A 21,827-nucleotide genomic window follows, 5' to 3' on the forward strand; every position below is an offset into this window, starting at 1 on the left:
GCTCGGACCTGTGAGGTCCCGGAGGCTGTGCGTTTTGATTCCAGGAGATCGCCTCGGCTCGCACCATCGCAACTTCCGGGCGTGCAAAGGGTTAACACGAGCTGGATATTGAGGTGGTGGGGGGGCGAGGCGGGAGGGGTAGCGGGATCTGGGTGGGCGCGCTCTAACCCCCCTATTCCTTGGGGGTCAAGTTTCAGCGGCACTCCGCCCCCAGGGTAGGTGTGAAAGACACGTGTCCCCATTGTGAAGGGCCTGTCAGGCAGGACAAAGCGGCCGCCCACCCTCCCCCCCCACCTCGCCTCTCGGCCCGGCCTGGGGTCAGCTCCAGGGGGCCGGCTGGGTGTTGAGGTCTGGACCCGCCGAGCTCTGGTGACACAGGGAGAAAAAGCTGGGAGACTGCGCGGAGGCCACGTGATGCTCAAGTGAAGGGGTTGAGAACAGCCCCCCACCATGAAAAAATTGAGTGGTCACCTCCATCACACCAGAAGAGGGGATGAGCCCCTTCTCCCAACAGGCTAGTAAGCACCGCGTCAAACCCTCCTCCCCCGCCCTCTCTCCGCCCGCCACCCCCCCGCCCCACGGCCACCCCTCCCATCAATCACCAACACAGAATCGCAGTGTGGAGCGCAGTAGATTTTAGTGGTTTTCTTTAATCCTGCTCTGCAATTCTTTCTCATTTACTACACGGGATATTATAAAGAATAAATAGCAGATACTCTTAATTTACAATGATTAGTCATTCCATTTGTTCTCTATATTTACAATAACTGTAAAATAACATTGAACTCTATAGCTTCTTCGAGGTCCAAGGAAAATCAAAACACTTTCCGAAGAATGGAAAATAGCTTTTTAAAAGTCGTTCTACAAAAGTTCTCCCCTCTCTTTGTACTTTAAGAAAAAAATAACTTTTCCCCCTTGCTTCCCCATGCGAAGGGCACTGGAATATAAATAGCAGGTTAACATTATTAGCAACAACCAGAATAAGTATCTCTTTTCTCTGTTCTTTTTTTTCCTTTTGCTTATTTTTTTTTAAAAATACAGTAGAAGCCGGTAACTTTTAACGTTGATTACTGACCTTTTAATAAGTAAATTAAAACTGGGACCGTATATACACACAGATATACATTCCTACACAGTTACACAGTGCATTACATGAACCAGAAAGCTAGATCTCCGTAGCCCAAAAAAAAAAAAAAAAAAAAAAAAAAGTTCATTGAATCTTGAATCCCTTCGAGACAGCGTGGTGGAACTGGTTGGCGACGGTGCAGAGAGAGTCGGTGAGGATCGATCAAGTGTCCGGGTGCGGGCAGGGGGTTCCCGAGTTCTAGCAGGAGCACTTGCACTCGGAGATGATGGGGTACTGGATGGGAATCCAGCCGCAGCGCTGGCCCCCGCGCCGCTGACAGCGCCACCGCAGCACGGTGAGGTGCACGGACTTGGACGGCTTGCACACCATGCCCTCCGGCACAGAGCACGAGCGTTTACTGAAGCAGCTGCCCACCTTCACGTAGCGCGGCCAAAAGCGGCTGCCTAGGTCGTTCCAGGCGTACAGCACCGGGCAGAAGGTCTGCGACCACAGCCACATCTGTAACTTCCTCCGCAGCTTCTTGCTCAGGCGCTGCTTCTTGCCCGGGGCCAGCCCCTCGGAGAACTCCAGCCCTTTGATCTCGCTCGGCATGGCCCCCGACGGCCGCTGCCGCAGCAGCTGGTCCAGCTCCGCCAGGTCTTCCGCGCTGCCGGCCGATCCTCCGCCTCCGCCGGGCCGGTCTTCGGGGGGCGAGGTAGCCATGAAGCCCGGGTCGTAGTGGCCTCCAAGCAGCGAGCGTAGCAGCGTCTCGTTCAGATCCTTCTCCTTGGGGTCAAAGATAGGGTCCGGGTGCTCGATGAGGTCCACCAGGGGCAGGTTGTCGCTGGGGGCCGGGCGGATGTGGAGATAGTGCTGGCCGCTCGCCGGTGCCGCCCGCAGCCCCAGGACCACCACCAGGGCGTAGAGGGTGACCCCCAGACTGGGGCAGCGATCCATGCCTTCCGCACGCGCCCCGGACTGCAGCTTCGTTCCGCGTCCCCGGAGGAGAACACGCCGAGCCCGCAGCGCCGCTGCACTCCTCCGTCTCTCTTGCCGCTCACCCGAGGCTGGGCAGGCGCAGGGCCCGCAGCGTGAGTCGCCGGGAGAGCCCTCGCGCAGCGCCGGCTCCCACCGGGGCGGAAAGACGGCACACAAGTTAGCTGCAACTCCTCTCGCGGATCTGTTCGGGAAGGCGGTTGCGGCGAGGTATCCGAAATTACTCCAGAGCGACCGCAGGCGCGGGGGACGCCGGCTCCTCGCTGCCTTCCCGGGCCGGTGGCGGCGCAGGGCGCGTGGACGAGCCGCTCTCCCCTCCTCCTCTTCTCGCTGCTCTTAGTCCTGCTGCTCTGTGCTGCTCCGCTGGCCGAGCGGGTCCTGGGGGTGCTTTCCTCCGGCTGCTCGGGCTCCGAGGCCGGCTCTGTCCGGAGGACTCCAGCAGCGGTGGTGGCGTCCGCGCACGTTGGCACCGGTTTGTCTGTCTCGCAAGGTCCAAGCCTTTAAATTTCCTGCACTTTCAGCTCCATCACCATGGAAACCACTGACTCTCTCAGCGTTGCCCCCTCCCCTTCCCCCCCCCCCCACAACAACCCCACCCCCCACTTCTCCACCCCCAAAGAGCTGGAGCAGCACAGGCTCCGGGGGAAGCCGCCTGCACTCGCCGTGGAGGCTCCGCGGAGCCCAGGGCTGTGCCCAGCCGGACCCAGATGCCCCGGGAAGCCGACAGTCCGGCTGCCCGCCGGAGCTCACAGGCGGCGGCGGCGGCGGTGGTGGCGGCGGCGGTGGCGCTTGGCAGGTCTCAGCGCAATTTTCTCTCTCCCCCACCACCCACCCCCCCTTCTCCTCCTCCAGCAAAATGCACCGCCCCCCTCCTTTCTCCTGGAGCAATGCAACTGGGGCTCTAGGCGCCCCGCCAGGGCCAGTCCTAGGGAAAGCTTGCGGCCGCTCTGGAGCCGGGTTGGAGGGTGCAGGGTCGTTTTAGCGGGGGCTCGAGGTGGTGCTGGGAGAGTTCTCACTAGCTGGGTGCTTTGCACTGGGAGGGGAGGTGCTGGGCGCTCGTTTTTTCCGTGCAGTTTGGCGCAAGGAATGTGTCCATGTGCATGGAGCTTTTTACCCGGGCGCGTCTCTCCTTCCTCTCTCCAGGGCTCGGTCTAAGTCCCCTCCCCCAGCACACACACACACACACACCAAGCACACACACTTTGCTCTGGGGGAGTCTGGGAGCCGCAGCGTTGCGCAGCGTGATGTAATTCTTAAGAAAGCACTCTTGCCCGTCTGCTACCCGGGCCCACGAGGGGGGTCCGCTCCTCACCCTCCTCCTCCTCCTTTGCCCGGTCCTGCACCCTGAGTGGCCGAGCTGCAGGGGCGCGTCCCGCTTGCCCGCGGCTCCCCTAGCCCGCCCGGCTCAGCGCGGTCGCAGCTCAGCTCCCTAGGGGCGGCGCGCCCTCTGCTGGTTTGCCGCGAGTCCTGCACCTGGCGCTGGCGGCGGCGGCCCAGGGAGGTGGGTTTGTTCACTGACTGTCCATTCTGACCTGCTCAGAATTTCTGCTTGTGTCCGTGTCAGTGGGCGCGCGCGCTGATGGGTCGGTCCATCCTGGCCCCCTCGGTTCACTCTAAACTCTCCAGTCCCTCAGTGTAAACAAACTTTCTGAGATTCCTCTGGGAGCCCCTCAAATGTCCCAAGAATAGTACTGCACCTTCTGCTTCCACTAACTCAGCCTCAGTGGACTAGAGTGCGAGCCAGAAACTTAAAAGATGAACTGGTAGTAAGGGGGCCTGAGTCCTGGCTGGGCTTCGCCCTGATGTAACTATGTTAACCTTGGACAAGTCACTTTCGTGGCATCATAGACTTTACTTTCTGCGTTAGTGACGTAACTGCATTACCCTTACCGGCCCGTCTTTCTGTAATTCTAAATAAACCTGCATGATGCTTTCTCTTCCTGAAGCAGGTTCTCTCCTGCTTCACGGGAGATGGATGGGAGATGGATATTGGAATGGCACTTCTGGTGAATTTTCCCTCGGATGAAGAACTGAATCTAAGTTTCAAAACTCAAACTCAGTGTTCTTTGTGGTGGATGTGATCGGAGCCTGGAAAAAGCTGGAGAAGAGAGATTTGGAAAATCTCTCAAAAACTATTCCCCAGCGTTCCATGGAGGTGGGGTGAGGCGTTCTGATTGTGACAGCCTGCATCACTCTACTTCCTTTTCCTCCAAGATGCAGTTTTTCCTTTCAACCTCTGCTGCCCTCTACCCTCCAGAAGTGTATCATCCAGTCTAGGGAAGAAAACACATTGTTTCACCGTCTTTCTGCAAAACCTCAGCAGTTGGGAGGTTTTGCCAGTTTCAGCTGAAAACATCCCCTTAAACTTTCAAGTCTAGACAATATCTAGAATTAGGCTATGAAGGCACTGCCTAGAAGGAAATCTTGCTGTGACGAAAAAAAAAAAAAAAACCCAAACAACAACACAGCCCATTGGTTGTCTGAACTGAGTTGATTCTGAAATAATGTGGACTGCAACCTGGAACATAGTAGGCTCTTCAACAATACTCCCTTCGTTTTGATGTGCTTTCAGGGGGCCTGGCACTGGTTTGTTTTCTTAGGAAGATTAAATGTTCCAGAGCAATTTTGTCACTGCTGTGAATTAACTAAAGAAAATAATTTTTTTTCAGTAAAGAGTTCAAAGGCTGCATTCTAGCCCAGCCCTCGGGAGATGGTAGGTCCCAATCAGGGACATTTTACTGTTGTTCTCTGTTCCATCAATCCCCTCTCTCCTCCTTCGAACCATCTATTTTTGTTTGAAAACCAACCCAGGTCCTGCAGCCCTTTATTTAGGTTGGGTAGATTTGACCGACCAGCCAAAAAGGTCCCTGGGGAGTGAAAAACAAGCCGTGTTAGATGATAGCTCGGGTGACCTGTTTATAGAGTGTCCACTGGGTGAAGACCACGGAGAAAACACAAAGGAGAAAGGACTCGGCGTCGGCTGCCACCCACTGAGACTTTTGTAGTCCAGTCGGGGGGGCATGCATGACAAGCATATGAAGAAAACATTTTTAAACGTGAAGCCATAAATTCCCATAATGGTGCCGATGAGTGTTTCACAACCTTTAAAAACCCAAGCCCATTTTTGATGAATATTACAGTTGCATGCTATGCTTTGAATGTGGCTCGGAATTTTGTGAAACATTATGACGGGCCCCCCAAAGTCAGAATAGTTATTGTAGAAGCTATACCGGTTTCAAATCACAGTTACCCTCCTTCCCTGTGGGGTTCTGAAGTAGCCCACTTGGGGAGCAGGCAGTCAGCCCCCACTCTACGCCCATACGCTCAGGTACCAAGTGAATCTGGGGGTGCTATTTGCAGAGACTCAGCAATACTAATTCTGATACTATTAATGCTAATAGTAATACTAACGACAGAGCTGCGCTTTGGCTGGGCTGAAAGAAAAAGGATGTGTTCATCTGAGTAGGGACGGCAGGAGATGTGGGACAAACAGGGTAGTCTGCGCGAAGAGGGGAAGCACACCGAGTCGAGGACAGCCAGAAGATCTGGAGGGAGGAGGAAATGCCGGACACGGGAAGACTCAACACAAACACAATGTTTGGATCAGGTGCATCTCAGGTGGAGCTCTGGCCCTGCCACTCACCAGCTGGGTTACCTTTCAGCATCTCAGCACCAAACTTCCGTTCTCTCATCTGTAAACTGGGAAGGACACCCACGTCTCCTATACATTGTGCTGTTTGTAAAGGAGCTAGGGAACGTGAGGCTTAGCACAGCACCCAGAGCGGAGTACAGAGTGGGCAATGATAGTTAATTCTTCAGGAGACCCCGCTGCCCTCAATTGACCAACCATCTCAGGTTTGGGCCAGAGAGGCTTGAAGGGGCTGGGGTGCTGTTGAGATCAATTCCACCACCTTTGGGCCTGCTTTCTGTCCACTCCACACGTGCAACTGAGCTGTTCTCCACCGCTATTGGCCCTCGGAGTTTGGGGGAGGGGCACTGGAATTTCCTGGGGACTCCACAGCCCACCCATTTCAATGCTTCTGCGGCTCTATTGAAGAGGGAGCTTGACAAGTAGGACAAAGAGGGTTGTATTTTTTCAAAAGGAGACTGTGGGGTGGAGATGGGCCGTGGGGAGGATGGCTATCAGCTCGGCGTTCTGACAGGCCCCCCCTGTGGGGGGCGTTGCACTTCAGCGAGGACGGGCGAGGGGCGTGGACCTTGGCGGCCTGCGCAGGAAGCGTCTAGTGAACCAGGTGAGTGCGGGCCGTCCTTGGCTGCCCACATCCCACTGCTTCTGTCCCTGCAAAGTGTCCTGGGCGAGGAGGACTGGAGCACCCCTCCGAACGACTGCTTTGGCAGCTCCAGGTCCAGGCAAAAGGGCTCTGAAAGTGCTTTTATACGTCTTTTCTTATCCCCAGCTGATGTGAAGAACAATTTACCACTCCCAGTTTTGTTTTGTTTTTGTTTTTGGCCCTGCAACTGTAAAGCGGAGGCAGCTGTGGGTGATGTACAGAGGACACGAGGCTTGATGTTGGGAAACCTGCATCCTACCAGCTGTGTGACCTTGGGCGAGTCACTTTACCTCTCTGGTGTTCCCCCGACACAGAGATGGGGGACCTTGAAGCACCACAACAGAGAAGACGTGACAGCTGCCATTGTTGAGGCCAAGCGTCATCCCAGGCATGTGAAAACCATCACCCTCAATTCTTACGGTGTCTCAGCTCTCACAAATGTCAGATTTGATGTTTTTTTTTTTCTCCTTAGGGAGACCCAAAATAGCGTTTTTGGATTTGACCTAACTTAACAAAGTGAGGAGAAGCCAGCCACCAGTCTTGTCACTGTCCTCTCCTGACTGGCGGAAGAAGGGGAGAGGGGAGGTGGCTCCCAAGGCCAGACAGAGGGTGGTGGACACCGGGCCTGCCAGGGGTGGGGGCAGGGGGCATGGAGCCCTGCCTGGGTCAGGGCTGACAGCCAGGCTGACACCCGGTTCAGTTTCACAATTGATTCCAATTTTGTGCATGTGTGTGTGTCCGTTGGTGATGAGATTCTCGTTATAACACTGAAGCTCTAAGTGGCATAGGCATTTGGGGTGGGGGATGGACTGGGGAGAGAAAGAGGGGAGAAAGGGAGGCCCATCCCTCCAGATCCTGGGCTGGGGTGGGAAAATGGGGAAATGAATGTGAAATGCACTCCCAGGGTCCCAGACAAAGCTGAAAGCTAGCCGAGGCAGGGGGCTGCTTCCAGCGCGGCAGCCCCTTCCCTTCCCCAGTCTGGCTCCTGCTCGGCCCGTGGGCCCCCTCCCCACCCGCCCGGCTCCACGCTGGGGAAGGGGAGACGACTCTGGAGCCCAGTGGCTCATTCATCTCCTGATAAACTGTTTATCTGAGTTTTAACGAGGGCGCCTCTCTTCCAGCCCTGGAGACAGGAGCCTCCTCATGTTTAGCCTGCCCTGATGTGGGGGGCCTGGGGACGGGTGGGGGCGACGCCAGCAGGCCGAGCGGCTGCCCTTTCTGAGCTGCTCGCTCTGCCTCTGCGCTTTGCCCTCCGCTCCCCGCTGCACGTGGTGCTTCCTCCGCAGGAGCCTGGGGCCTGGATGGACCCAAGGTTTTTCTCCGGAGAGGAAACCTTTTCCACTCCCTTTCTCTCCAGCCATTGTACACACACACACACACACACACACACACAGGGATTCTAAATAAGTTTAAAAATCAAAGAAAACTTCGTTCTGGGTTGTGGATGGTGTGACCCAGGATTTCGAAAGGAAAGTGAACGGAATGGCGCAGCTGCCGCATGGCTGGCCTGGGGAAAGGTTCTCCCAAAGGACGGCGGGGCTGCTTTGTGAAAAGACAACTGTCACCAAATTAATAGAAATGCAAACTCTAGGTGCTCCAGGGCCTGCTTGCCGCCTCCCCTTCCTCAAGCGCCCACTCGCGCAGGTACTGATGCCTTTGTTGAAGCGCATAGCTCCCCCCACCAAGCACCACCACCCACGCTCCCTGGGCCTCTCCCCCACCCCCACGGTTGCCCTTCTGCCCCTCCCTTTGTCACCTGGGCTATGCAGGTTTCTGGAGACGTCCCCCTTGGCTACTTGCCATGAGGAATTACACACAGCCTCCCACCCCCAAGTACAAGCACCCGTCTCAGCCTAGGCTCACGTTTCCCCCACATCCCCTCGTCCTGTTGTGCCGGAGAGATGTTTACTGAGATCGCGTGGTCTCGTCTCCTTCATCCCCTCCGAGACACGAGATAACGCGCAGATAGCAGCTCGGTGGAGGGAAAAGGAAGGTGAAAAACCACCCCCGTTTCAAGTGGTTGGGTGGTTCACAGGTTCCAGCCACTGGATCCATCTAATGCCGCATCCTTCCACCTCTGGATATTTTTCTGGTTCCTAACTGTTCCCCCCACCATCCGACTCTTGGCGCAGGCTTGGGAATTATGCCCTGTGACCCTCTGCTGTCATCCACGAGTCTTCCTCACCTGTCTGTTCACCAGGCATGTACCCCAATTCCTGATATTCTGCTTGTAAGGGATACATGAAGTCCTTTCTCTCTTTGAGGGGCTCAAAGACCATTGGGGAAAAACAGGGGGAAATAAACCAAAGATCACAATTCAGGATGTCAATTGCCATGATAAAGCTAGGACTGTTGGGGTGGGGTGGAGGATCCCAGAAGGCTCCCCCGGGGAGTTAGATGTCCAAGTGGGGTTTTGAGGGACCACTAGGGTGTCACAGGGGGGAGGGGGGGAGGGGGCACTGGCTGGATCACATCTTGGGCAGTGAGGGGGGCTGGACACTGGTCCCAGACCCGAGGGTCGAGTTGGCAGGGGGCAGTGCTGGGGCCTGAGGACAAGAGCCTGGAGCGCCAGGGCCCTTGTCTGGGGAGCCGTCGAGCGAGGGCTGAAGCAGTTCAAAATGCAATTCCAATTTAGACTTGAGTTTAGAAATACTTGAAAGAAACCTTGGAAACCGTATTAATATGGTGATTATAGGCCTGACATGTTTTATGACAGCCACTATTAAAAAACAAACACAAACTTGATTTTGATTGAGGCCTCGGCTGCTCAGTCCTAGAACACTTGCTTCTAATCTCTACGCGGGGATTATCTTACGTGCGCAGAAAAATTCTTAAAAATGTGCTTATGAGCGATGCCTTGTAACAATTACTCCTGAAAAACGGGATGAGTGAGTGGGGTGAGGAGGGGAGAGAAACTCACTTGTCACTTTGTATTATCTGTGTAGAAATGTGCTTTTAAAAAAGAGAGAGTGCATGATGATTACTTTTGTATTTAAGGGAAAATCGGCGAAAGATTAAAATCTGTGAATTTAGAGGAAATAACTGGCCCCAAAGCAACTACCAGGCATTCGGAAAGCTGGGAGTGGTATTTAAAATCTACCTGTGGAAAGAGTTTTGAAGCCAGCCCCAGGCTGCGGGGCAGGGTCAGCTGGTGCTCTTGGATGGTCGCTGCTTCAGGCTTGAATGGGTCGGTGGTCCTGCCTGACGGTAAAGGGAGGGAGAAGCCTGTTCCAGGAGCTTCTGCGTGCAGGGGTGTGCATTTGCGCGTGTGCACGTGACAGAGTGTGACCGACGCTGTTCTGTCTCAGCCATCAGCGGAGAAGTCAGGCTGCTTTCAAAATAAAGAGGCACCTCCTTCAAAAGCCACCACTGGGCTGACAAACAAAACAAAACTAAAATGCCCTGAGAACCAATCTCATGCTTGATCAAACCTCTGCCTTCTGGAATGAGTTTGGGGTGGGGGTTGGGGGCTGGGCACCGGAAGTCAGTCACCGAAGCCGAGGTTTCCATCTCCCAGTTGCCAGCCTTAGAAACAAGAATACGAGTCTGACACTTAGGAAGTTACCACCTGCCTCACAAACATTGTCTTCGCTACATCCCACAGGAGGAACTTCTGAAGCGGGCACAGCTGTCTCCCCATTTTATAGATGGGGAACTCGAGGCCCAGAGAGGTGAGGGAGCTTCCCCCGGCCATAGCACACTTTGCTTCAAGGGTCATCTCAGGGCGCAGGGCAAGGGTTCCTAGCCCAGAGCTGTGGGCCCAGAGGGCTTCCTAAGGCTCTGATCTCTCGTGGTCTGAATCCACATTTGACTCCGGCTAAGGGAGACTCCCTTGGGCAACCTGGTCAAGCCAGGGCGAGGGTTCATCTCATCGTCCCCTCCCCCAGCCCGCCCCGTCCCACCCTCCATAATGGAGCATGACTGTAGTAAAACGGAGCTTTTGATCAAGCTTCTGCACATCACTTTCAAGACAAACAATGTCTCTGAAACCCCCAACTGCTTTTATTTTTCTTGTATCTAAGGTTTCACCTTAATGCCTTTACTCAGCTTCATTTAAAAAATGCCCTCAATTAAGAAAAAAAAAATCATGGCATTTCATTACGGTAACCCACAAAACAAACCTACAGAAAGTGAAAGAGGGGTGTCAGAGTTATATAAACCTCCATAAATTTCTAAAAGGAGAGACATGGATGAAAAAATTTCATCGGTTTCTGTATAGAAAAGAAAGTTTACAGTAAACAAAGGCTAGTTATCCTGTGTTGAATGAATGAATGAATGACTGGGTTCCTACTGTCTCTCTCACTCATCAGGCCTCCCCCACCTACCACACAATTTTCCAGTCTTTCTCTAGCATAGTAAATTAAGGTCCTAAGTAACTATTAGCTAAGATACAAATAAAAGTAAATAAAACAGCAGATGGTTTTTTCACCAGCAGGAGTTATGGGTATACTCATGTTTCAACACAGGGTTCTTTCCAAGATATGATTCCTTATATACAGGATTTCAGAAAAATGCAGTCTTATAAATTATTTGTGTGCATATATGTTTTTTAAAAACACCCTGTTTCCCACCTATGGGGGAGGGAATAAGGTTAGAGAAGAGTCCAATGCCGGGGCCCCTTGGCCTCCTCCGCACACAGTGAACCCAGTAGACTACAATTTCAGACGAGTGTTTCTTTCCTCACCCAGAGGCTTAACCATGTTAACTAGTTAATGTAAAGCTTGATTAAACTCGCAGAGATAATCCCTAAAATGCTGGGAGAGGAGCGCTGGAAGCGCCTGGAGGTGGCAGGGAGGGGGTGAGCCGGTAATGAGGCGAGGCTGTGGTTCCGACCTCATTCTCGCTGTGCATTGTTTCGGGCGTGAGTTACTGCAGCGGTTCGGCAAAACACATTGAGAAAAATGCAAAGCCGCTTGCCTCACCTCCTGGAGGATTTGAGTCACCACAGATGAGCCTTTAAATGTAGTAAGAGGCATCGTAATTATCATGCCACGGGGGTAAGAAAATCACGGTGGATCACGTTTTATAGAACTTTGCTTTTCTTTCAGGCTCTGGCCCAGGAGGATGGGCAGCTACATTGGAGACCGAGTATTTACGGCTCAGGCTTCCTCGACGGTGTGACCGTTCACTTCTGGGGTTGGCCTCTTGTTTCGCGTGTGATTCCAAAATGCTTCTTCTAAGTATTTTGACAGGCAGGGAAGCCTTGGGGGCCTTGTTCTCTCTTAGGGACGACAGAGTCATGACTGGTTGTGGGGTGGGGGTTTGGTGAGGTCTCTGATTTGTCCCTGGTATCAGCTCGTTTTCATCCTGCAGCTATTAGGGCCCTAAGAGAGGTCCTCATCTCTCATCAGCATCTCTCTAAGTTCACGGCTGAGAGAAGGAGGGCCTGCAGACAGGACGGCCTGCCTAAGGCGAGACAGCTTCCTGCCCAACGCACTGAGGTGCCCTCTCACTTTCCCCGAAGTCTTAGTATTCCTGAAGGACAAACAGGCTCCAATAAACTCATGTGTAGAAAGAGAATTCCTTATGGTTGTTCAAAACCCTCTAAGGAGTCTCCTGGTTGCTCTCAAGACCAGGTTATGACATCGGGTGCCCTTGCCAATCTGACCACTATCTACCTTTTCGCCATCACCTCTTTCCGCTCTGCTGTTGACCTTACACTTAGCTTGTCTGGGACCCCGTGGGGTTCTCTACACATAGTCTGCATTCCTCACTGTTCTCTGTCTGTCTACTCACTCTCTCCCTCGTGCAAAATCACTGCAGCCTTCTAGGTTCTGCGTGAACGTCGTTTCCTCCATTCTTGATTCCCACTGGGTGACGCTACTCGGTAGGAACGGTGTAGGGTCGCTCCCTCCCCTCGGACCCTACACCGTTCTACACCTTCCTCTAGTTTACTGATGACCAGTTTGCGTTCTGGGAAGGTGTCTTGTCTTGCCTGCTAGACAGGGAGCTCTTTCTATGGGAGTTCACCTCTGCAGCTCCACTACCCAGTGTTGTGTTTGCTATAGAGGAGGTGCCTAGTGAACGAATGAATCTCTGCACTTGTTTAATTGCCTTTGGGGACCGTCATGGATCCTGGTAGTGGGTGGAAGGAACTCATGGTGGTGAACACTATGACCATTTCTCAGTTAATGCAGCAAGTCCAGATTGCGACAGCTTGTAATGTTCGATCTTTTCTTAGAAATCCAGTCTCTTGCAGGCATCTGGAAGATAAAAAGACCAATCTGAGTAAAACAGATGCTTTGCTGTGTAACTGGTGGTGCACACCAATGACTTGCCCAAGCTGAACTGGACATAGCCTGGGTGTTGTACCAACGCTCTTGGCAGCCTGAATGCTCACACATTAGCAGCTCTGAATCCTGAGGTTCGCTGTCTGTGCAGCAGAAGCAAGCCAGGGCCGGGGCGGGGGGTAGGGAGTGGTTGGCTCTGTCCCAGGGAGCTGCAGCTTGGGGTGGGGGTCGGAGAGCCGTTGAACGATCCCAGCTCGTTCTGGGGAGGCACAGCTGCTGTGACATGTCAGGCTAAACTCAGCCCACGGCTTTGGAAAGAAAGATGGAGTCCCCACCCCCATCCCTGAGACCCCGGGGCCCAAGTCCTTGTTGGAATCTCTGTTCTCTCCCTTCCACTCTACCGCTCCCAGTCCCTGCTGTCTTCCTGGAGAGGTGGTTTCACAAGCTGTTTCCAAAGGGCCGAAGACAACTAATCTTTCTGAAGACTAGGCTCCTCTTGGTGTCCAATTCCTCTTCGTGTAGCCAGAGAGCCTTGCACACGTCCTCTGGCGCAGTCAGCACTCCCTGGGGGTGACTGGTCAATGGTTAGGTTCACTGTCAACACCGACGAGGTGCAACTCCCTAAACATCCTTTAGGTCCTCTGAGCGGTCACTCTGTAGCCGCAACTGTCCAGATAACCAGGTCAAAGGTGCCCCTCTGGGTATTCTTTTCCCAGCCGGAATGACGCAGCCCAATGCAAGAGCTTCTCAGGGGCAGCGCGACATCGCTGGGGTTCTGTCCACCTGGCACAGACAGCAACGCTTTGAAGAAGAAATGGATTAAGGTATTGGATTACAGTTTCTGTCGCCAGGCTCAGGGCCTGAGCTGCCTGTCCTCCCCCAAGTAGGGTGACTTGGCAGAACAGTGCGGGCTTCCTTCCGTCCTTCCTCACGGTCTTCCAGTCTCCACAGCCCTCTGGCTGGGGTGGGCGGTATAAGGGGGACCCTCTCTCCCCACGATCCAAACCAACGTTTTAGTAACGGGTAAACGGGGCCACATTTCTTATCTTACGCTTCTGCACACCTTCTGTGCTACCCCGAGGCGACGTGAAGATGTGGGCAAGGAAGTCAGTGGGTATTACGGGCGAGTGACAGCTGGGTGGTGGCCGCAGCTCAGTAAGAATATTGATGTTAATCTCTTTCTCCTCTTCCCCTTCCTTCCTACCAATTACCGAGTTCTTGCTACGCGACTAGTCTAGTGCATTATGTTTGTTCTCTCATTTAGATGCTTTGAACAAAACATCTCGGTTTATAGGTGAGGACACTAACGTTCAGGGAGGTCAAGTGACTTGACCAAAGTCACCCAAATGAAAGTGGCCGAGCTGTGGTTGAACTCTCTGCCTAACTTCAAAGCTGTGGTGTCTGCCCGATGGCCTCTTTTTGTCTCATCTGGGATTTTGCTTCTGGTGCTCCTTAGACAAGTAACGAATATGGCAGGCGGTCGCAGGAGAGGCACAAAAGCGGACACCAGTGTGACTTCCCAAATGGGAGTATAAATTATTGATAGGTGGAAATGTGTGTGGTAAAGCTGATAATGAGTGGGAATCCCACACAGTCCTTTGGATACTGTGATTATTTCTGGACAGAGGGGGTGAAATACTTGGTGGGCGTTTAGGTGTGTTTATAACATATTTTTTTTTAAAGAAAAAGAACTACCGAAGCAAACATGAAACAAACAAAAATCTTTGGCATCCAAAACCACAAAGAGGTACCGTTTCATGGAAAATAAGTGTTGACAAGAACATGGAGAAGTCGGAACCCTTGTGCACTGCCGGCGGGAACGTCACATGGTGTGGTTGCTATACAAAACAGTACGGCCGCTTCTTAAAACACGAAAAAACAAAATTACCATATGACCCAGCAATTCCACGTATGGGTACCTACCCAATGCACTAAAAGCAGGGACTCACGCTGATCTTTGCACACCCATGCCGTGGCAGCGCTGTTCACAGTAGCCAGAAGGCGGAGGAAACACAGAAAGTGGTCACCAGCAGGGGAGTGGAGGAGCAGAGCGCACCCACGGGAATGCTGTTCAGCCTCAGAAAGGAAGGAAATCCAGGCCCGTGTTGCAGCAGGGATGACCCTCAAGGACATTCCGCAAAGCAGAATGAGCCAGATGCAAAAGGACAAATATCGTGTGATTCTACTTACTGTTTGAGGTACCTAAAGGGATCGAATCCATGGAGGCCAGAAGTGGAGTGCTGGTTGCCATGGGGAAGGTGGAGGGGGTGGGGTGGGGAGTTGGTGCTTAAGGGGGACAGAATTTCAGTTGGGGAAGATGAAAAATTCTGGAGATGGATGGTGGTGGTGGTGGTATAACAATGGAAATGTGCTTAATGTCTCTGGTTAAAATGGTAAATTTTACACTATGCAGACTTTACCACATACACACAAGCCCTTTGGTGTCCAGGCAGGAACAGTCCCCGTCATGTGCCATCTTTCCTGGGCTTGGTCCCCATCAGGGCCGTCAGCATGGAGGGAAGGGAGGGGATGCCCTGCCCTGGGTGCGCTCGGCCTGCAGCTCTGCTGACTCAGGTGGGCCCGTGGCTCTGTGCAGAGCGAGTTCCTCCGTCCTTCCTGCTGTCGCTCAGCCAAGCACTGCATGCTTTCAGGCTCCCACGAAGTTCATCTGGAAATCAAAGCAGGCCTTCAAGGCTCTCCATGGACCGAGAGACTCTCTCCTGGTCGGCTCTGAGGCAGAAGCCTGACTGCGGCCAGCCCCGTGGGTATAGTAACAGCCCTGTCAGCCAAGGCCAACCTGGCGACCTCAGAATCCCAAATTAGCACCTGGCCCTTGATAGGGCAACGCTGGTTTAAAGTTTAAGTGAAACCTTGACAGTCCGAGGGACTTGAGGGGAGCCCGGGGCTGCTCTCATAGGATGCCCTTTCTTCAGAGGAATGCGATGGTGTGTGCAGTGTGGTGTCTGCAGTCCAGCCCTACAACTGCAATTAGGGCCTTTCAATGGACGTGTCAGCCACACTCAGAGCCTGCACGGTCTCACCCACGACATTCATAATGGGATAAAAGTTCCATTCCGGGACTGACAACTTCAAATGGAATTTGGTGTAATCTTTTATTTATTTACAGGGTTGTGGGAGTGGGGGTGGGGGTTGTAAAAATCCCATCTCACCCAGCGTTTCCCCCTTCCCCCCCTCCTCCGACCAAGCTTCCAAGGATAAAAATGAGGGTTGGGAGGGAATTACATTTGGAGGGAAGCAAGGCTATATTTAAATATGCTTTGGAAAGTGTGGCTCCGTGTCGGAGGCCGTCAGTTCAGAGCGACAGCTTCGTGCGGCCTGGGCCTGGGACATTCCAGAGAACCGTATCGAGACCTTGTGCTAATTGCTTCCAATTTATCAGTTCCAATTTCTCCTGTAGCAGGGCCAGGTCTGAGTTCTTGCTGCTCGCTCTCGGAGAGAAGCAACGCCCTGGATTTACTCCAGCAGCCAAAGAAACCTTCCACACTTTGCCTGGTTTTCTCTGACGACGATGGCTGTTTAATTAATTCTCGAATGCCCCTTCCTTTTAACCTGAGCTTACCCAAGTCATTATTTCATTAGCTGCCTCTGGTAGGTCTTTCAGTAAGTTCAGCTTGTCTTATTTACACAAAAGCAGAGGCTTTTTTTTTTGCGGTATTAAGGGAGCCAGGAGAATCAGGGGGTGGAGGTGGGGGGCGGGGGGGGGGGGCTGGATGTATTTGTAATTACAGTAGGGTTCTCGCTCCCAACCGGTCCCACCGTTCTGTCCATTCACAGGCGCTGGCCAAGGCTGGCGCCAAGATCTCCGAGTTGCCCTGTGTTTATGTCATTGAGACGAGGACAATATTTCAGTGTGGAGCCAAGCCACAGGGATCCACTCTATAAAACCCTCACTAAAAATAGACGCTTCAACCCCTGCCCAGCCCCCTCCCCGCCTCCACGACTCCCCCACGCCTGCCCCCAGCGCTCCAGCACCCAACTTCAATTCGCAGGGAGACAGGCATGCCAAATCGGCCGAATCTCCCAGCTCTGGGCGCCTGGCGAGCTCCTTTCTTCCCCAGGAGTTTTAAAGCAGAATAAAAGGCGTCAATTAGCAGCCTTTGGAGCTGACAGGGCAATTAAAGCTAAATTGCAAGACAGAGAGAGAGCGAGCTAGAAAAAGAAGAGAGGGAAAGAGACAGAGAGGGAGAGAGAGAGAAAGATTTCAAATGTATTTTTGGTGACAGCTGCATTTTTGAGGAGGGTGAGCCTCTCAAGCTACAACTGGCTGTTTGGATATACTTTCGCTTGTGAAGTGATATTTTCAGTGAACACTGATATGCTCAGTTTATTGCACTTTTCATGTTCGGTCTGAGCTGCTTGGGAGAATTAAAACAAACACAAAGCCAAAAGCTCTTGTCTTTGCAAACTCTCCCCCACTGGCCTGGGTCCCAACACACCCCTTTCTTTGCAGGGTAAGTTACAAGCAAGGTGCAGGGTAAGTTACATGTAACGTGAATTTGTAAATGTGGGTGCACTGCGGGGGAGGGGAGAGCACCGCAACAGTCAGTGATGAACCCGGTTTGGGGGCTGCCTCCTGGAGCTTAAAGATGGTGACTTGGTCGTAACACCTTTGCGTACTTCCTGTTGCCAGCCCAGGACCCCACACTTAAAAAAACTATTGGGACAGAGTATTTTTTTTTTCTGTCTTCCCCAGTGACCTCCCTTCACAGTCAGGCTTTGGCTGGGGATTTGGGAGGGCCCGAAGCTGTCTTATGCCAATGGGACTTGTAACAAGGGCGGTATTGATTTTGATTCACTGTTGCAACACACCAGTGCAGCAGGATAGATTCGAGAGGTGCTGTGCACCCGGATGGGCACAAGAGAGAACTACAACATAGTCGGAGAAGTCAGCCTGGGGAAGCGAAGAGCTTCATGGACACCTTCACAGGCATCTTGCCCTCCCCTGGCCCCCAACCGGTGGAGAAAATAGTAAGTACAGTTCCTGAGAGAAAGCTCTCAAAATCACCCTTGCTTTGCTGGACCTCAAATGCCAGTTGCCTGTCCTATCACTGTAATCCTTTTCTCTTTATCCTCCCTGACTCACTCATAAGAGCGACCATTTCCACCACACCTAGCTTGCCGCTGGCATTGTGTTAAGGGATTCCTATGCAGTCCAAGTGAGGTAAGTGCTGTTATTGTGCCCATTTCATGTAAGAGGAAACTGAGGCCGAGAGAGCTTCAGTAACTTGTTCAAGGTCATCCAGTTGGTGAGTGGTGAAGCTGGCATTGGAACCTGATCTAAGTCTAAAGACAGAGGAGCTCTTAATCCTCAAGATATACGACTTCCATGTCATATATGGCGCAGGGTTCCCATGAACCTTTGGGGAAACGTGTTAACTTGGCATCAAGGCTCCTTCGAATGGGGCTCAGCTTTGAAGCCCTGAGCAATGGAGACTTGCTCTTGTCAGGACATTGGCGACACTTGAAGGGCAAAGTTCAACATGCTGAGATTGGCAGTTTTCAGCTGAAGGGAACTGGGAGTGACATTTAGTGGTGAGGGTCTCAAACTGGGCTCCGGGACTCCTGGATCTGTGTGCACCTGGTCTCAGCGGCATGCAGGTATTATTTATGTGAGACAGTGTCTAGCTCAAGTCAAGCCCCACCCCTTAATGTTCGGCCAGGTGAGAGGCCACAGAAGGTCACACGGTTACGGCAGGTGAAGTCAGGGCCAGAATTGCATCTCTGCGAGGGGCTATTTCTGCTAACCTGTAGAATTTTCTAGCACGAGATTTATAGGTCTACTTGCACGGCGTGATGGATGCCGCGTAGGGCAAGGACGGATTGTAGGGGCTTTTGTAAATATTTGATGAGTGAATATGTAAAAGCAATTTAGGAGTGGTTACAGGTAAGTAAACACTTGATATGCTAATTACAGGCCAGTGTTACCTGCACTCCAGAGGGTTAATGTTTGGCCATGCAGTTCAGTCTCCTGATCTCAGTTGCTTAAATCCAATAAAATTGCCTTTCTGTGTATATCCTGAGTTCTTCTCTACTCATTCCACGTTCAGTAATTTTTTTATGGAGTATGGGCTAGGCACAGTTCCAGATTGTCAACAAAACAGACCAATTCCCCAGCCCCCTCCCCACTAACCTGCTCTGCGTCTGTGCCGTATTGCTCTGTACTTGGGGTTGGGTTCGGTGAAGTTCGGCTGGTGAGAGGCCCACTTCAGTTTCTCTGATGTGGAGACAATTACTGCATTTGATTGTTTTTGTCTTTTCCTTATGTTCTTCCAGGATGCCCAAATAAATGTTTTTACCTGAAATTTTTTTATTTCATTTTAAAATGACAAAATAATACATTGTAAAACAATCCAGTGACTTGGAAGTATAAAAAGTAAAAACATGAAAGTCTCCCCCATATCTCCCCCCGGAGTGACCAGTGCTGACGGTTGATGTGTATACACACTCCCCCACGGCATCTGTGCACAACAGCCATATAATGTGTAATGTGTGCTTACGCATACACAGTGGAGGGTGCAGGGCTGGGGCAACGCAGTCAGGGAGGCAGGGTAACCGTGTTCGTAATTTTGCAATCTGCGCTGGCAGCATCTTTTATAGGCCTTGTAGAATACCATTATGAATAGATATTTCAAAACAGAACTTTCACAACCTTCAGAGAAGAGCAGCCAGGAGCAGCACCTCACGGCCTTCTCTCCTTGCCTCTCACCTTCCCTGACATCACAGTCTCCGCACAGCCTGGGCCTCTGCTGGAGTTACTGTGTTTTTTTCTATTCTTTCCCCTTTTCTGTTTTTAAAACAAAAGTGTCTGATCCTGCCGTACGTGTTATTTTGCAACTTTATTTAACAATGTGGGTAGGTGTCCCTGGTGGTACAAACAGAGTAGGTTATTGTTGCATCAATTGCTTCATGCTGTTTCAGAGCATCAAGGCCTGACTTTTTAAACAGCTTTTATTAATGAGGGGCATTTTGGTTTTCTCCACTTTTTTGTTGTTTTCACAGGCAGACAGAGCTGCAGTGAAATAGCTTTGTACATGGCATCCGCTCACTCATGTGAATATTTCCTTAAGATAGTTTCCTAGAAATGTGTTGCTGGATCGAAGGGTTTGTTTCAGTTATAATTGCGGTACTGCCAATTTTCCTTGAAAAGCGTTCCAATTTGCACACCTGCCAGAAGGGTGCCATTTACCCACCCGTATGACGATAACATATTTTGCTCTTCATGAAGCGAACGGTAGCGTGTAACCAGTGGAATAGGATCCCTGGCAGATCCACCAGGAGGGTAGGAAGGACAAATCGAGACATCCTAAGAACCCGGCTTCTGTTAGGTCTCCCTTAAACAATCATTCCCCACATAAGTAGAGCTGAGCTTATCATGTGACCTGTGATGCTTCAAAGCCAGAAGGTGTCCTTGGCCTTTGACATGTCGCCTACTTCAGGAGGAAGGGCACTGGACTGAGAAGGAGGGATTAGAAGATGAGGTCCCGCCACTCACTAGCTGCATCACACTGGAGCGGGTCCCTACCCCTCAAACCCCAGTTCCCTAACCGGCGGAGCAGGATCACATTGCATACTCTTCAAACCTGACGGGGTAGCTGTGGTGCTAACATGCCCCAGTGTAGTAGGGGAACGTGTTGCTTTGACAACTGCACATTCAATGGATCTCTGTGGGGAGGACTACTGCAGCGATAACAGAGAGCAGTTCGGACAGGATTTAAGTCCGTACGTGGGTGTTAAACGACACCAGAAAGAAGCCCTGCTGTCCGGGAGAGAGTACCGTGGGATAGAGCGTCTTGGGTTGAGTATCTAAATCCTGCTTCTTTGGGCTTGAGAGAAGCGTTTGAGGACTGTGATGGGTAGTGAGGAGCTTCTGGGGATGCCTTGTACCACGGTGAGGCGGATGGGGGCAGGATGGCAGAATGGTGTGCAATTGCCCAAGATTGTTAGGTTAACTTTTGTATCTGCTGGACTTGATACGTAGTAGAAGCGTTAGGCATATGGAGAGAATGCAGGAATAGTGCTCACACACACAACCCAACAGCTCGAGTGTCCTCTTTGACTTTGAGCTGGAGACCCCACGCCAGCTCCTTCCAGGCCGCTGTCTGGTTTAATGACATGATGCATGCTAGTGCCTGCTGCCGTGTGCCTGACTTGCAGCAGGTGCGCAGCTAATGCTTCCGTCTCTCTCCCCCCACCCTTTGTATCCTGACCCTCCTTTCAGGGCACAGTGCATTCCCCACCCTTCTCCCTTACTTTTTAAAGAACTTTGCATGAGGGATAATTATGCATGTTTGTAGCACAATTGTGTTCCGATTTCAACTTGGCCATGTGCTTGTTGTATGATATAGGACAGAGTACTCAGCCTAGCTTCAGCTTCCCCATCTGTAGAACAGAGGTATTAGTAGCCGTCTCAGAACTCTTGTGAGGTCCAGGTGAGGTGATGATGCAGGGCGCTATTCCAATGTTCATGGCCCAATAGAAAGAGATATCTTAGATGGCTACCCCTTACATTATTTTAACTGAGCACTAATGACAAGAACAACTAACATTCTGGCGTGTTCCTGCTTCCATACTCCTGTAACTCTAACTTGCATTCCATTCTTAAGTCAGAAAACTGTCTTAGAGAGGGGAGGTAGCTTCCCTGATGTCCTGCCCTGGAAGTGGTGGAGCTAAGCTCCCAGGCCAGGCAGCATCCTTCAGGCTAATCCCATCTTGCTTTTCTGACATGGCTCCAGCTTCAGAGGCCCATGGGCATTTGTCAGGCTCTGAAGCAAACAGAACCCCTCACCTGGGTTGGTATGAGAAGACCTGTCCTCCTTGCTGGCCTTATCCTGCTGAGCTCTACCTGGATTTTTTCCTGGGAACTCTAGGAAGACGGGAGCCAGAAGGGTGTGAAGCCCTTAAGTCAACAAAGAAGAGCGAGCCTATCTTTTTGAAGCCTGTGATGGGAGGTGATCTCATGGGGGACCAGGTTCCTGGCGGAGAGTGAGGTTAAAGAAAGCCAGACGAGGAGTGACCTCTGGACACTGGCCTCTCCCTTCTGGCCTCCATCCATCACTTCTCCTCTCTCTCCCGGCGTCTCCAGTCTCCTGGGGGATGGCTGTCTCCTCTCTTTTTTCTTTAGCATCAGAGAAGATGACTCAAACACTGCCTCAGGGCACCAAAACATCCACAAATTGGTCCCAAGCCCAGCTAATGAGGAAGGCAAGTCAGGAGACGGGCAGG

At 52.0% G+C, this 21,827-nt stretch overlaps 1 protein-coding gene across 1 annotated transcript; it reads right to left on the bottom strand.

Annotated features, from left to right (window-relative positions):
- Positions 1-620: 620 nt before the first annotated feature.
- Positions 621-2,614, bottom strand: NOG (noggin). Its single transcript, XM_028520706.2, has one exon. The coding sequence runs from the start codon at positions 2,021-2,023 to the stop codon at positions 1,325-1,327; it is 699 nt and encodes a 232-aa protein (XP_028376507.1). The 5' UTR covers positions 2,024-2,614; the 3' UTR covers positions 621-1,324.
- Between the last annotated feature and the right edge of the window lie 19,213 nt (positions 2,615-21,827).

The sequence above is a fragment of the Phyllostomus discolor genome, chromosome 8 (genome assembly GCF_004126475.2).
Source record: "Phyllostomus discolor isolate MPI-MPIP mPhyDis1 chromosome 8, mPhyDis1.pri.v3, whole genome shotgun sequence".
Taxonomy (NCBI): Eukaryota; Metazoa; Chordata; class Mammalia; order Chiroptera; family Phyllostomidae; genus Phyllostomus; species Phyllostomus discolor.

What these genes read in the sequence shown, in the direction of transcription:
- NOG (XM_028520706.2), bottom strand. Translation starts at nt 2,023, where the DNA reads ATGGATCGCTGCCCCAGTCTGGGGGTCACCCTCTACGCCCTGGTGGTG.